Source organism: Liolophura sinensis, chromosome 7 (assembly GCF_032854445.1).
Source record: "Liolophura sinensis isolate JHLJ2023 chromosome 7, CUHK_Ljap_v2, whole genome shotgun sequence".
NCBI classification, from domain to species: domain Eukaryota; kingdom Metazoa; phylum Mollusca; class Polyplacophora; order Chitonida; family Chitonidae; genus Liolophura; species Liolophura sinensis.
In genome coordinates, this window is record NC_088301.1 from 42057603 (window position 1) to 42073242 (window position 15640).

The window sequence follows — 15640 nt, forward strand, 5'->3', positions numbered from 1 at the left end:
GTTCAAACACAAATTATGTTCGGAAAATGGTATTAAGAGCTCATAAAAAGCACATATGTGACATTCGATTGTTTTCTGTTACTTTTATATGTTAACTTGGACACAAAGACTTACCCTTTATCTGGTAACCTTAAGCAAAAATTGTCTTATTTCCGGGAATGACTGCGCGGTAATGTCCAACTTTCGTTCAGTCTGGGCATGCAGGCTAATATACAGTAGAGGGGGGGTAAGAGAATTGCAGCGGTATTGCCAATTGGATACAGTCACGTGACCACCAACGTCACCAGACTGGTACAAATCTGTTGTAAAAAAAAAAAAAAAAACCAAGGAAAAAAACCCCATTCATTCATCGCTACCTCAAAAACGAAGACTGATACGACCAAATGATAATATGGAAAACGTAGACAAACACATTTTGGCTTTCAGCAGTGGTATGTGGCACCAATAAAAAAACACTGCTTTTTGTAGAAACATAAACCTATTGTCCTGCCTGTTTGAACTCACGTTCTTCATATTTCCACTTGCTTGTATGCTACCTCTGCCTAGTTTCCTCCCAGCTTAATAAGGGACCATAGCCGCCTTTGTAGAAGAGAAATCTGAGACATATAAAACATTTTGAAAAATTCTTTACATCTGTCAAATATATACTTATATACAGATGTTGGGTCATCAGTAAAAGAATATTTCGATATTTAGAAACTATACTTCAGGGGGTTTTTTGTTTTGTTTTGTTTCGTTTTTTATTTTTTTTTTACATGTATTTTTTTATTTATTATTTTTTATTTTTGTTTTATTTTGTCTTTCTGTATACAACCAAATTTCAGTGGAAATATGAGTTGACACTATCTTCAGCAAAAGAAGAAAGTTATTCTTGCAGAAAATCAAAGACATAGCTAAAAAGAAATGAAAAATAAGAATTTTGACAGATCTACATGTACTTAGAAACTAAACACGTCGTTATCATGCAGGTACATGTGTATGTGGGTGGCTGACTCATGCATGCATGGAACGTGAAACACTAACGGTGAAACATTTTTGCTTGTATTCTTGAAAATTGGAACTAATAACTAAGTCAACAAAATAGAAATCATGTATGATCTACAAACAAATAAATAAAAGTAAAAGTGATCAAACTTCTCATCATTACTTTACATTTTGACAACATTGTGGAGTCGCATGTAAAAATTCACTGCGTATGCACAGACCTACATTATTGTCATATACATGCAGCTGACATATCTGTATTTATTCTTATTATTTGTAGTACGGAAATAGTAGATCTGTAAGGTCATGTAGTAAACAGCAGACAGCTGGCTTACAACAGATCATTTACCTACATAACAGGTTTAACACAGTTTTATATTTATTTATTTGCTCAATGTAATTAAGACATACAGCATAGAGAGAGAAACCAGAGCAGCGACGACAGTGTGATAGCTGGCAAATGGTCACACGTAACCGGTGAAATATTTCACTTTAGGCATGTATACGATGTTGGCGACCACTATGGCGGCAGTTTTTATAAAGTATATACCTAGGTTATATTTATTTATTTGATTGGTGTTTTACGCCGTACTCAAGAATATTTCACGCATACGACGGCGGCCTGCATTATGGTGGGTGGAAACCGGGCACAGCCCACGACCATCCGCAGGTTGATGGCAGACCTTCCCACGTACGGTCGGAGGGGAAGCCAGCATGAGCTGGACTTGAACTCACAGCGTACCTAGGTTATAAGTGTTTAATTTACCATATGTATTCAAGACACACACAGAACATCAACATCACATTAGGACAAAGAATGGAGCTTTTTCTGATGTATGATGTACCGTTTCAAAATATCGCGATAAGTTAAGGGTTTGTCAATGCTGTATATCACATGCGTCAGACGCGTTAAGTATAGTAGGCCTCTATACTCCATTGTAAAGGATTCTTTGCACATTTGTGAGGAGGTACTAAGGGCATGCCACACATTGGACAGGTCACCATTGCTATTTTTTTTTTTTTTTGATGAACCATAGAGATTTATAAATGTATGAGTATAGAATGTATATTTAGTTTCAGTATGATCTGATATTGAATCAATTATCTGTGCCAAAATCTAATAGTTCTAGAATTTCATTTTCAGTTAAGGCCAAGAAAAGAAAAAAACACATATGTATCAGAGAAAGACTAAACACTAGGCAGATTTATTTCTTTAGAACTTTTCCAAGCAGTATAAATTACGTTCAAAACACATTTCATACAGTGGTTTGTCGGGAACCAGAAAGTATCAATGTCTCAACAATGTCTTGCTTGCGGTTAATTCATTGATTGCACTATATATGTACATGATCAAGCATTTTGAACAATTAAATCTATAGCAGTCAGTCCTATTATGGTCACCAAAGGCTATCAAAGAATCCAAAGTTTCAAATGCTAGGTTAAAAAGAACTGTTTTCTCGAAAGTATTTAATGGTTTTTCATATATTTCATGCTAGTGTTTTCTTTGCCTTTAAAAGGTATTCGCCCAAGATAACGATAAAGCACACATTATTATGTGTACATAGAGTATCAACGGATGCTTTTTGCAAAGCGTGTAGTCATATAGGCCCTATTCTTTAATAAAATCGATGAATAAAATTTAATAAATCCACCATCCCCTTCAGGAGATCCTGGTTCAATCCTGGGTCGGGTCACTCCTAAGACCTCATAAGAGGAAGTTCTAACTTCCACGCTTGGCGTTCAACATAAAAGGGGCATAGGGCCTAGTGCGACGACTGGTTGACCCATATGAGTATAATGGCTCGAGCGGGGTGGATTACTTGTCTTCGATAAGTCGTCCCAGGGAAGGCAGTCCAAGATAACAGAGCGGTGGAAATTCGCCCTGCAACAAAGAGGCACATTGCATGCCTTCTAACCACTCCTTCATCATCACATGACCTGAAAATCGTTGAGTACGACCTTAAACCGCAAGCACTCACATGGCATCCGATAGACATTTTTGTATTTTCTTGCGTGAATGGTGCACTTTATGATGTATACCTAGATCAGAATGACGTCACTTCGCCTTCTCTCTGCAGATATAGGAAATCAAAATTTAGCTTCTGGACCAAAACGGAGCAAAATGGAATCGTGCTTCGATCAGCAGAAACAAATTCCTGAACAGATTTGGCAAAGGTTTCTGCGAATAAATTAAGAAGTTATCTGGTAATCCTACAAACAAACAGTGTTTGTTACCATTATATTATATAATCTACGTCCGTCTGGAAAAATGTATTTTTTCACATGACGCCCTAATCTCAACTCGACTGCTACCAGCTCCTGAACTACTCCAGTCAGTTTCATTATACCATCCCCATTCTCAGCCTTGGTTCTGTAACATTATATGCCCATATGTAACCGCTGAGCCATCGTCATCCAGCTTCCCGAATTCTCCCCAGCCTCTGAATTGCCCGAAATTCCATTGTCCACATTCTCACCACTGACCCACATGCAGCGCCTGATACTGCCGGACGGGTTTGACGAAACTCATGCGGAATACATTTATTGTTGGGCTGATCGAAGTGTTCGTATTACCCAACATCCCCCCCCCCCCCTCAAACATGATATAGCTAAACATCAAAATTGCTTTGGAATTCATTAATTAGAATTCAAAACTTTAAAAGGACCTTGAACTATATACAATGAATATATACATAAAAAAAACAATACCTGGAATTTAAAAAAGGCGGAAACGTATTGGCCCTTATTTTCCATGTATATAGGCTCGTAAACTCCAATCGATATATACGACAATCTACACCAAAACGACCATTAAGAAAGTCACATTAATGACTTGTTGAGCAATAATGGTGATTGAGCCCCTCTCACTACCATTAATTTTCAACATGGGCCTATCTGAAACAGATATATGGTCTGCTTCATTGCAGCCGATCGACCTCTAGTCAGAATAATTAAATTAGGATATCGTTAAATATGCAAAACTTATACGTACAAATACGGCCGATAGTTAAAGCTTCATATCAGGTTACATAAAACGAGCTTGCATAGCCTACAAAATTCCATCACCTTAATCTAGGGATCGTGCCACTAAAAAAAAAACGCGGGAAACGTACTGTGCATGCCTATGCACTCCAGTCGATATATTTATGACAATCTTTATGAAAACGATCATTAACAAAGCTAGTGCAGATATCAGTGTGATCATTTCTGACAAAATCCTTACAAAAACGACAAGTATATCTTCTATATCAATATAAACGAAATGAATTGAATTGCATGTTCTCAAATGGTCGGAAGTTTTAAATTTGAAAACTCACGCCAAATTTTGTCACAATCACAATGAGATATAAATAATATAATTGAAAAATCGGTATCCACGTGATGTAGCAGCATACAATACATTAACAATTAGCCTATACTTGTGGAACCATAATGTCAATCAAGCCCATCTCACTACGGATTGAAGCGTTTATTATATGGCTTACAATTAATTTTCAACATATCTGAAGCAGATATGTATAGCCAGCTTCATTGCAACTGACCACTAGTCAGAATAAAGTAAATGTAGGCCTAGGTATGAATCCGGCTGATAGTTAAAACCTCATAGGCCTATCGGGTTACACAAAACGAGCTTGCAAAAAAAAAAAATCCCATCACCTTAATCTAGGGACCGTGACACAAGGTCGTTATATAAGTATTTGTCAGAGAACAACTAGGAGGAATTTGTTCAATAACACACTCCTGAACATTAACAATATTATCAAATTGTGTTAAACCACTACATATAAATTTCCTTTTTTTTTTGGTAGTAACACAACCTTTTCTTTTGACTACTTGTGGGACAGCACCGTAGCACATTTTTGTTTTTGTTATTTGTTTTTTTTTTCAGCTTTTTGTTAGGAGAAAATCAACTTGGACACAGTTATTATTATTGTTATTATTATTATTATTGTTGTTATTATTATTATTATTGCTGTTGTTAAAAGTGTTTTTCTTATTTTCTGGTGAATAATAACAATGGCAATGTTCAGTAGCAAAAAATATCTCGCTTGTCATCATTTTGTTTTGTGAAATAAATATGTGTATGAGTTACTTTTGGGAAGCCTACCGTTAGGCCCTACAAGAAAAACTTTTTGTAGCCTACGGTACCTTTAAGCTTACTGGTACCGGTAGCCGGTACCGTAACAAAAATATTGTTTCTTTTTTATTTATTTTATAATATTCATTTTCTTTCTAGTATGTGTAATTCAGAATCGTAGGCTAAGAGAATGTTTATTATCGATGCTTCAGACCACATTACGTCATGTCAAATATATATATTTCGAGCAATTGCATCATATCGCTGTGTTGTTAATATTTTATGGTAGCATTTTGTCTGATGCAAGCTTTCGGTTTCGTCTCTTCCGGCAACAAAGGGAGCAGTCATTTCTTTGAAAGGCTATATTTATTTTTAACTGTATATATATATTCACAGAACACACAAATTCGCTGCGGGTCATTTGCAGTATTTATAGTGTTTAAAATTTTAAAATGGTGTAATATTTTATTTGGACGAAGAAAAAATATTAGGCCTACAGGTGACATCATGCTGTAAACTACTAATTCTCAACAAACGGAAGAGTATAAATTGGACCTGCGCATTGACTCGTCCACGTTGAGTTGGCCCTGCCGCTACTGGGTTATGTATTTTCAGGTTATTAAACTTAATTTAACATGGTGTTAGACATTGAATTATTTCGTTCGGACAAAGGAGGCGACCCCGGCAAAATCAGGGAAAACCAAGCCAAACGGTTTAAAGATGTGAAGCTTGTAGATAAAGTGGTTGACCACGATACAGAATGGAGAAAACGTAAGTAACACAAATAACACGCGGTGACGCACCCAACAACAACAACAGGTAGAAAATGCACAGTCTACTCTTCAGTGAATAAAGTTCTAAAAATATTTTTTTGTCTTTATGTCAACAAAGAAATTCATCAGGTGAGATCATAGAAATTGTATCAATTGTTTGTAAACTTTGTTAAATACGATGGATAGTCTGACGTGGAGACATATACGTACTCCGCCCTGAAAGACTCCAACTCCTTTTCTGATATTGGCCTAGCGTCGTTGGAGACTCGAGGCTAACATTATTAATTTCGTACTCAATGAAGGGGTCCAGGCCGAAGGGGTCCATGTTGAAGGCATACGCTCATTTCCTACTTCATAGTGGAGCAGTAGGAACATGGCGGCCACGGCCGTGGAAGCCTTCATGCCTATAATAAATCTATTCTAAAGCGAGTAGGCACATATGGTGGCGGTGCAGTGCTTGCTGAAAGCAGGTCTATAGGTTGGTGTCTTTTATTTGCATGTGACTTGTTTGATAACAAAGAGAATCGGCCTGGACCTTCATTGAGTACGAAATTAATAATGTTAGCCTTGAGTCTCCAACAACGTTAGGCCAATATCAGAAAAGCTGGAGCCTTTCAGGGCAGAGTACGTGTATGTCTCCACGTCAGACTATCTATCATATTTAACCAAATTTGTGACATTCACTGTAACATACAGGTACATCGACCAGGTTCACAAAATTTGTAAATCAGTCTTTCAGACATCATGTGATTGTCCAAAAGTGTAAAGAGGAATTGATTCTTTAATTTTTTTGTCATTGTGAAAATGGTCCTAGAGATTAGCATAAACTTGTTACCTTTGTCATTTTGTTTCATAGTGCGGTATCGTGCAGACAACTTGAATAAGCTGAAGAACATGTGCAGCAAAGTAATAGGAGAAAAAATGAAGGTTTGTACTACACATATTTTCATAATCAGAAGCTGCTCATAAAGATATTTTTTATGATCTGTTTCTCTTTTGTGATTGGGGGCCTCTCTGGCAGAGGTGATTTGCATGCCAGCGCAGTGCAATGACCCAGGAGCCTCTCACCAATGCGGTCGCTGTGAGTTCAAGTCCATCTCATGCTGGCTTTTTCTGCAGTTGCACGTCAGGTGGTCTGCGAAGAAAGTGCGGATTTTGACTGGCTTCCCCATGGTTCTGCCCAGTTTTCTCCCACCCTAATGCTGGCCGTTGTCATATAAATAAAATGTTCTTGAGTACAGCGCAAAACACCAATCAAATAAAATCCTTTGTGATTGTCTTTGGTTTAAATGCGGTCATTCGATAACATTCTATTCATGACTTTCAAGTTGGATATGTTAGTATATTAGATGATGTATAAGTATGCAATTTACATCTTTCACATTAAATTTTAGAAAAAGGAGCCTGTTGGAGATAGTGAAACCCTTCCTGATGAAATCTCAAAAGATGTTGAAAGTTTAACTCAAGACCAGCTGAAAGTAAGTTTCTTCATTAATATAGACTTTTTTTCTTGTTTTACAGTTTGTAAACATGCATTTTTTTCCTGTGTTTTGATTGAATATGAAAATATGATAATCAAATAAAGAATGTTCTGAAGTAAACTCAAAAAATCAAGTAATACTTTCTTATGATTGTTTCAGCCTCTTACGGTTACCCAATTAAAAAAAGTACGACAACTAATAGATGAGTTGATGAAGCAAAATGACAGTGATCTTCTCCAGAGGGAAACGGACAGAAACGAAGCTCTAAAGGAAATAGGAAACATGCTCCACGAGTCTGTAATCGTTAGCAATGATGAGGTAGAACTTTCTTATTTAGCACTTAAAAATTTCTGTTTTTCTCTGCTAAGTATGGAGTTATGCAACATAATTTCTACTGCTTGTAACTGCCATGACTATGCGTGTTAAAGAGATACATTGCCAACGTATTTTCAGTCAACAGCGTATCATGAGGTTGTGGGTTCCTGGACTAGTTTATATTGCAGTTTTACGTCAGATCGTTGTGAATTTTGATATTTTGTTTACCCTGGTTTCCTCTACGCTCAGATCTGACAGTCTTCTGATGAGTGGACATTATTAAGAAATGTTCATTAGATATCAAGGTGTGGAGCAGTTTTCGAGTTTTCGGTGCATCTGACGGCACTCTGTGAACTGTGTTGTGGATATGCTTACCTTTGGTGTAACTTTCTAAACTTTCGTTTCAGGAGGAGAATGGCATTGAAAGAACATTTGGAGATGTTTCTGTTCGAAAGAAATATTCACATGTAGACCTGGTAGTGATGGTGGATGGAGTTGAAAATGCTAAAGGAGCTGAAGTATCGGGAGGACGAGGTTATTACCTCAAGGTATGTATTTCCTATACCAATAAGCTCAGCTGGCTGAAAAGATGGCGTAGATCACATGTGAAATCAAACTTCACTGCTAAACCACTATTTATAGTAGTCGTTCGTCGTCCATGTATGGCAAGCATACTGTTAGCCAACCATTCGTCAAAGTGAACAGATGAAATAGAAGAATGCTGCTGTTTGGACTCCCTGTTTTAGAAATCCAAAAGAGCCTCAAAAATTGCATTCTTTTGTACACATATATCTGATGAAAGCCAATTACTCGTTGTTTTATAAATGGGCTTATCAGAGGGCAAAACAAGGCCCTAATCTAGCTACTTTAGGTACTTGTGGCGCAGATGCCCTTTCTTATCCCAAACATCTAGTCTGTTTTTGCCTTAAAAGGTTTTGGGGGACAGGCAAATGATACCCCATCAGCAATTAAAATGTTGGAGAAAACAATAATTAGCCTCACACTGATTAACTTTCATTAAATTCTCCATTGTCAAGGTTTTTTGGGATGTTGCTTCGACCAATTGATGGGTTGTGTTGTAAGTCAAATCATCCTGAGATGTTCATAACATACAGGTTGATAACAAGCATGGCCATCAATAGTAACATAAATTCTTGTGTGAAGAAAACAAGGAGAAAACTACAATATCTCTTAACTTAAAAAGTTTATTAAACAAAGTAGCAGTTAATTTTCACATTAGGTATGTGTTGACAGGGTCCGTTGGTGTTCCTGGAACAGGCATTGATCAACCATGCACTAATGATGCTGAGCAATAAAGGATTTCAGCCCTTGTATACACCATTCTTCATGAGAAAGGAGGTGATGCAGGAGGTAGCCCAGCTGTCACAGTTTGACGAAGAGCTTTACAAGGTATACCACAGATTTGATGATTGTATGACAACATGGCCTAATCCAGCCCTTCTCGGGGTTCGATTACCAGACGCTGCTGATTCCACAAAAGTGCCCTTTGCGTCAAAAAAAAAAAAAAGAAACAGTCTGAATTCATTATAAGACTTGGATTATCTACTTAGTCGCGGGGGACCTCCGTGGCTCAGTTGGTTAGCGCGCTAGCGGTCGCTGTGAGTTCAAGTCCAGCTCATGCTGGCTTCCTCTCCGGCCGTACGTGGGAAGGTCTGCCAGCAACCTGCAGATGGTCGTGGGTTTCCCCCGGGCTCTGCCCGGTTTCCATCCACCATAATGCTGGTCGCCGTCGTATAAGTGAAATATTCTTGAGTAGGGCATAAAACACCAATCAAATCAATAAATAAATACTTAGTTGCTAGGCTTCGGCTAGCCATTCACCACATTAGTTTTGGCGAATATAATTTCTGTGTGAGGAAAGCAAATTGGCGTCTCTTCCCCACAGTGGCGAAAGCAGTGGATGCCTTTCAACTTTAGTTGTTTAAGTTTAAAGTTCGTAAATTTACTCAAATTTAATGTTGGATCCAGAATCAAGAAGGAATATTTGACTTCAGTGTGAAAGAACATGGTAATGAAAACAACAAAGTTTTTAAAGAGCATTTAGGGGACCTCCATGGCTCAGTCGGTTAGCGCGCTAGCGCGGCGTAATGACCCAGGAGCCTCTCACCAATGCGGTCGCTGTGAGTTCAAGTCCAGCTCATGCTGGCTTCCTCTCCGGTCGTAAGTGGGAAGGTCTGCCAGCAACCTGCGGATGGTCCACCCACCATAATGCTGGTCGCCGTTGTATAAGTGAAATATTCTTGAGTACGGCGTAAAACACCAATCAAATAAATCAAATAGCATTTAAAATCGGAAATGTATGCTCCGAAGCAGGTGACGAAAATTGGACCTGCGATAATTCAATTAGCATTCAGATTATGCGGGCCGGGAATTACTTTCAATTTACTTTAAAAAAAAAATGCTGACCGACCATCCCAATTTCAATGAATGATACATTGTGATGATCAGATGCACATGTCAGGCTAGTGCAGTGTAATGACCCAGGAGTCTCGCACCAATGCAGTTGCTGTGAGTTCAAGTTCAGCTCATGCTGGCTTCCCCTCCGGCCGTACGTGGGACGGCCTGCCAGCAACCTGCTGGTCGTGGGTTTCCACCGGGCTCTGCTTGTTTTCCTTCCACCGAAATACTAGCTGCCGTTGTATAAATGAAATATTCTTGAGTACAACGTAAAACACCAATCAAATAAATAAATAAATAAATCCTCCTATCACAGAAGACTTCAGGACTAGTTCTTAGGCAAAATGGATTCGCCCACTAAGGATTTTGGCGCTGACTTTATTTATAATTTATCAATTTGAGGTACATATTAGAATTTTTTATGGCATGCACCTGCGAGGAAATTAATACTCTTTTCAGTGGTATTTGTTTGATATTCAAGTTTTCTCCGCTTTTAAGATGCTCGCCTTTCAGTCACTAGGTCACATAAGATGTGGGTTTGATCCCATTGTTTGACAGGAAATTTCTACATTCTCTGCTCCTATTGTTATTGAGGCCTGTTGGGTAATAAGTTGGAGAGGCTGTCTTGTGTGCTCTGACATGAAGTTCTCTGGGAACCCCCTGCCTACAGCCGATATGACGCCTGTTATATTTGTACCAATTTGCCAGTAAGTTGCTAAAGGTGGTTTGGGCACTCTGGTTTGCTCCACCCACAAAACTGGCAACCATCATTTAGGTGAATAATTCTTGAATGTAGCGTTAAACAATAAACAGATTAATAAATATTTGAATAAATGTTCGTGTTGCTTTTTTTTTTGGTTTTTGTCTTAAGGAAAACAAATAAGGAATAGTTTCTAAATGTGCATTTTTTTACTTCTCGCAGGTTATAGGAAAGAGTGAAAAGAAAGACGACATTGAGGAAAAGTACTTAATCGCGACATCGGAGCAGCCGATAGCAGCTTTTCACAGAGATGAGTGATTGCCACTGATAATCTTCCAATCAAATATGCTGGTGTCTCTACATGTTTTCGACAGGAAGTAGGGTCACATGGACGTGACACGAGAGGCATTTTCCGGGTCCATCAGTTCGAAAAGGTAAACTTTTTCAGTAGTGTAAGTAAGAAGATATTTAACAGTACACAGCAGGAAAAAAAATTAGAAATTTTGGATATCACCAAGGAATGAGTATTTCATTGAAATTACATGTAATGAAACAGATCTAATAATTGCATTTATCAGTAGACTTATGACATATGCTGAAGAATAACCTCCTCCAGTGTCATTAATTTGTGAATGGATTATTTTACCCACTTATCTCTCTGAAAACTTGAAGAACCAGTAAAGAATAATGGCAGATATTATAAAGTGCATAAAAAGGCAACGTTAGCAATTTGTTTTATACTGCTACGCACGTTGAATTTTTTCTCTACATGGAACCATTTCTTCTTTTCAGATAGAACAGTTTACGCTGACGTCGCCATTTGACAACAAATCCTGGGAAATGTTCAATGAGTTAATAGCAAATGCAGAGGCATTCAACCAATCATTGGGCATCCCATACCGGATTGTCAACATCGTCTCAGGTGAGCGTAAGCTTAATGTAACCAGCTCAGCCCCAGAATCATTACATTTCCGACTGGGATGTATGCTAGCTCTTTCCTGTATCCAGACGTTTGCCTAGATCAATCTTCCTGTTGGTTTGGTTACAGTCAGGAGGTGTGTGGGGGTATCTGATGCAGTGGTTTTCTCTGAGTACAACAATTTCCTTTACCCATGAATTCCATTCCAAGTGAAAAATTCTTGAAAGCGACAGTTAAGTCTCACCAAGTAAATAAATAAATAAATAAATACTTTTTCTAATGGTAAACGAAGGATTCTCTGCATGTATATGTATGCATCTTTGTCCTGATTGTCCTATGATTTTACTCAGTGGCCATTCATCACATTGTTGTGATATTTAATCGGTGTGTTGCCGAGAACCCATGGAAGTGCATTGTCATGTATTGAAAAAAAGAGTAGGCAATTTCAGTTCACTTCTGTGATGAGTGATGTATTTCTTGGTCATCCACAGGAGAACTGAACAATGCTGCTGCCAAAAAGCTAGACTTGGAGGCATGGTTCCCTGGCTCTGGAGCATTTAGAGAGCTGGTTTCATGCTCAAACTGTACTGACTACCAGGCTAGGAGACTTCGTGTGCGGTATGGACAGACCAAGAAAATGGGACAAGAGGTAAAATTCCTGCATGCTTATCTCTTTTGACAGAGCTGTCATCAAATATTAAAGCTGAGGTATTGTGAGATAGAGGAGAAGGTGAGGTAGAATTGGTGTCGTCGTTGGAGTAAACTTTTCTGTTTAGCTACCAAATCCACGTTCAAAATTTTTAAGAGGAAGGGTTTGAGAAAGCAGAACAAAGAAAAGGCACAGAATGTTGTCTTTTTTTGTCATTGTTTGGTCATTGTTTGATATTTAAATGAAAAAGTCCACCTGCCCTCTGGTATCCTGCAACAGTGCTTAATGACAAGGGTTTGCCAAGGCCCAGGTAGTATTACCATGTGTGGTGTCTTTGGTACAATCTTGGCAATGTGGGTGGGCCATCCAGCCTGGTGACTGCAGCACAATACCATAGGTGGGTTACCATGTGTAGTATAAAATAAATAGGAAATAAATATTTATTATTCATGACATAGCATGGCAGAAAGAGACATGCCGAGTGCAATAACTAATTTGTTTTCATTCCAAGAAAACTGCGGTTTAAATGTCCGTCTGAAGTATACCTTAATTATTTCCCCTCAAATTTAAGATGCAAGAGGGTAATGACATTTGATGAACAATGGCCTTATTTTATACAACTACAGTCAAATCAGTAAATATGTTGGGCGTGTTCAGAAAATGTGTTATGTTTCCAGGTGGATTATGTCCACATGCTGAATGCAACGATGTGTGCTGTGACAAGGACTATATGCGCCATTCTGGAGAACTACCAGGCAGAGGATGGTGTGCTGGTTCCTGAGGTTCTGAAAGGGCTCATGCCACCAGGTGAGAGGAATAATGTAATACCTGGAGATGAGAAATCGTTTTTTCCTGTACAGACATGCCATTTTGATATTGGAGCATGTTTGTTTAAACATTAAATTCTAAGTAAACTTAGTTAAGCAAGTGTATGGTGGAAGACGAAAGTAGGCAGAGCCTAGAGAAAACCACATCACCTTCCCCTGTGACAAACTTTTTGAGTGAAATGGTTGGCATTGGGCAAGGTCAAGAAATCTTTCGTGTAAAGAACATAAATTAATGGCTCTGCCAGCAACTGCTTTCAAGATTTAATGTTTTCATTATTGATTTGTCTGCAGCATACAAAGAAAAGATTCCTTTCGTGAAACCAGCTCCAATAGAAGAACAGGAGACAAAAAAACAGAAGAAACACAGAGAAGCACAAAAGAAAACCCAGGAACCAAACATTGAGGCTGGATTGAAGGACATGGACCTAAAGAAATGATCTTATTTGAATTTAAAAATCACAACATTTACTTAAAGGAATAACTTATATAAATTGTAACTTGTGAAGTTTGTGGCATCTCTGTTGTGAAGGGGCTTCTGATTCTCGCATTGTCACTTTTTCTCTCCGAAATGAAACAATAAACAGAATTTGTCACACTCAGCATGACCAATTTATCATACTGCCTTGTTTACAGGTTCATTAAAAAATACCTTTCCCCATCCCCTTTTCTTGGTTTGCTTACATTGTCCAGGGAAATTAACCATTATTGGGGTTTTTTGTAGGGCGTCTGTATAGTGAATTTAAAATGTTCTGTCACTCACTGGTGGTCCATTTCATTTTTCAGTAATGAAATTTTGTGTACTATTGCTTGGCTTATCTCGCACTGAGGATAGGTTATTAACCTCATTATCATTATTTCTGCCATTCAAAATCATAGATATTGTGCATACATGTATTGGAATGACCATCATATACGGACATTGGGGATATGGAGCGGGGGGAATACAGCGTGCATATGCTCCACTATAAAAGTATTGTTTTGTTTTTTCTTTTCACCCCACATACCAACTTTTTTTGCATATTTCCATAGTGTTTGGAACACAGGATGAGCTAAATTTGGGGGGTCTTGAGACAAAACAAAATCATCCGGATACACAGCAGGTATTCATCAACATTTGTGAAATAATTTAGCAGCTTTTGTCTACAGTCACAGTGTTTTGCAAATAAATTTTCTGCAACATGTGGTGCAGAAGACGATGAAAGATTGGTTTGGTTTACACTTATAAACATGCAGTTGGAGTTAACTTCATGTATGTGTTCAACATACCTGTACAATGGGAAGGTTCAGTGCTTTACTTTAGATGGCTGAGTGGGTTTTATACCTGTGGTTTTTGGAAAAATCCTGGATACATGTTGTCTTTAGTGTCATCTTGGTGATTGGGTGGGCCATCCAGCCGAGTGACTGCATATTATGATGGGTGGATTACTATGGGTGGTGTCTTTGGTACAATCTTTACTGTTAGTTTGGGAAATCCAGCATAGTGAATGCATCACAATATCATGGTTGGGTCTGTTACCATGGGTGTTTTAACATCGGTGGTGTTTTTGGTATAATTTTGCTAATTAAGTGGGCTGTCCGGCCTGGTGACTGCAGCACAATACCATGGGTGCATGGGTTACTATGTGTGGTGTCTTAGGTACAACCTTGGCAATGTGGGTGGGCCATCCAACCTATTGACTGCAGCACAATACCATGGATGTGAGTTACCATGGGCGGTGTTTGGTACCATCTTGGTGATTGGGGGGCATCTAGCCTGGGCCCACTTGTATGAAGCCATTTGATGTCACCAGAACGTAACTACGATGGCAACCAAAAAAGTAGACATAATGTTGCCATGGCTTTTTCTTACTCGTACCATTAAGTTGGCTTTGTACAAATGCCACTGTGGGTTCTGGTGAGTGCACCATGATACCATGGCTGGATGGGTTACCAAGCATGGAGTCTTTGGCAAAATCTTGCTGATTGGTTGGGCCATCCAGCCTGGTGACCTCAAGATACCATGGCTGGGTGGGTTACCAGGTTTGCATTATTTTCCATGATGCGCTGGGAAAGGAACGTTTGATGTCCAGAAAATGATGTCAAGTTCGTGATGCAGGGCGTTTGACAGGTCCCTATTGCTGTCTACTGCTTACCACTGTCTACTGCTTGCTGCCACCAGGGCCCCATAATACAGTTATAATACATGATGGTAATGAATCAGCATGTCCTGTGATCTATCAACTGAAAGCATCTTCGTTACATTGTACTTCAGCAAGATTGGAATGTTTTACGCCCTACTCAAGAATATTTCACTTATGCGATGGCGGCCAGCATTATGGTCAGAGGAAATGCTACTTACATGTAGTCCATTTATGAAGTGCACTGGTATTACATTTTGGACTAAACATAACAGAAGTTTTGACTGCAATATTTTATCACTCTTATTCACATGTTCCAACTAAAATAGAGATAAATATCTCTTTCACAAGACAATCTTTCCACCACAGCCAATGTTGG

At 38.6% G+C, this 15640-nt stretch overlaps 1 protein-coding gene across 1 annotated transcript; it reads left to right on the forward strand.

The window, feature by feature from the left end:
• Positions 1 to 5635: 5635 nt before the first annotated feature.
• On the forward strand, positions 5636 to 13758 carry LOC135470332 (serine--tRNA ligase, cytoplasmic-like). Its single transcript, XM_064749201.1, is given in 12 exon segments — positions 5636 to 5833; positions 6692 to 6762; positions 7230 to 7313; positions 7476 to 7634; positions 8039 to 8179; positions 8886 to 9041; positions 10972 to 11062; positions 11065 to 11183; positions 11542 to 11671; positions 12160 to 12317; positions 12995 to 13124; positions 13436 to 13758. Coding segments are annotated over 12 exon segments (1521 nt in total). The 5' UTR covers positions 5636 to 5697; the 3' UTR covers positions 13582 to 13758.
• Positions 13759 to 15640: the final 1882 nt, after the last annotated feature.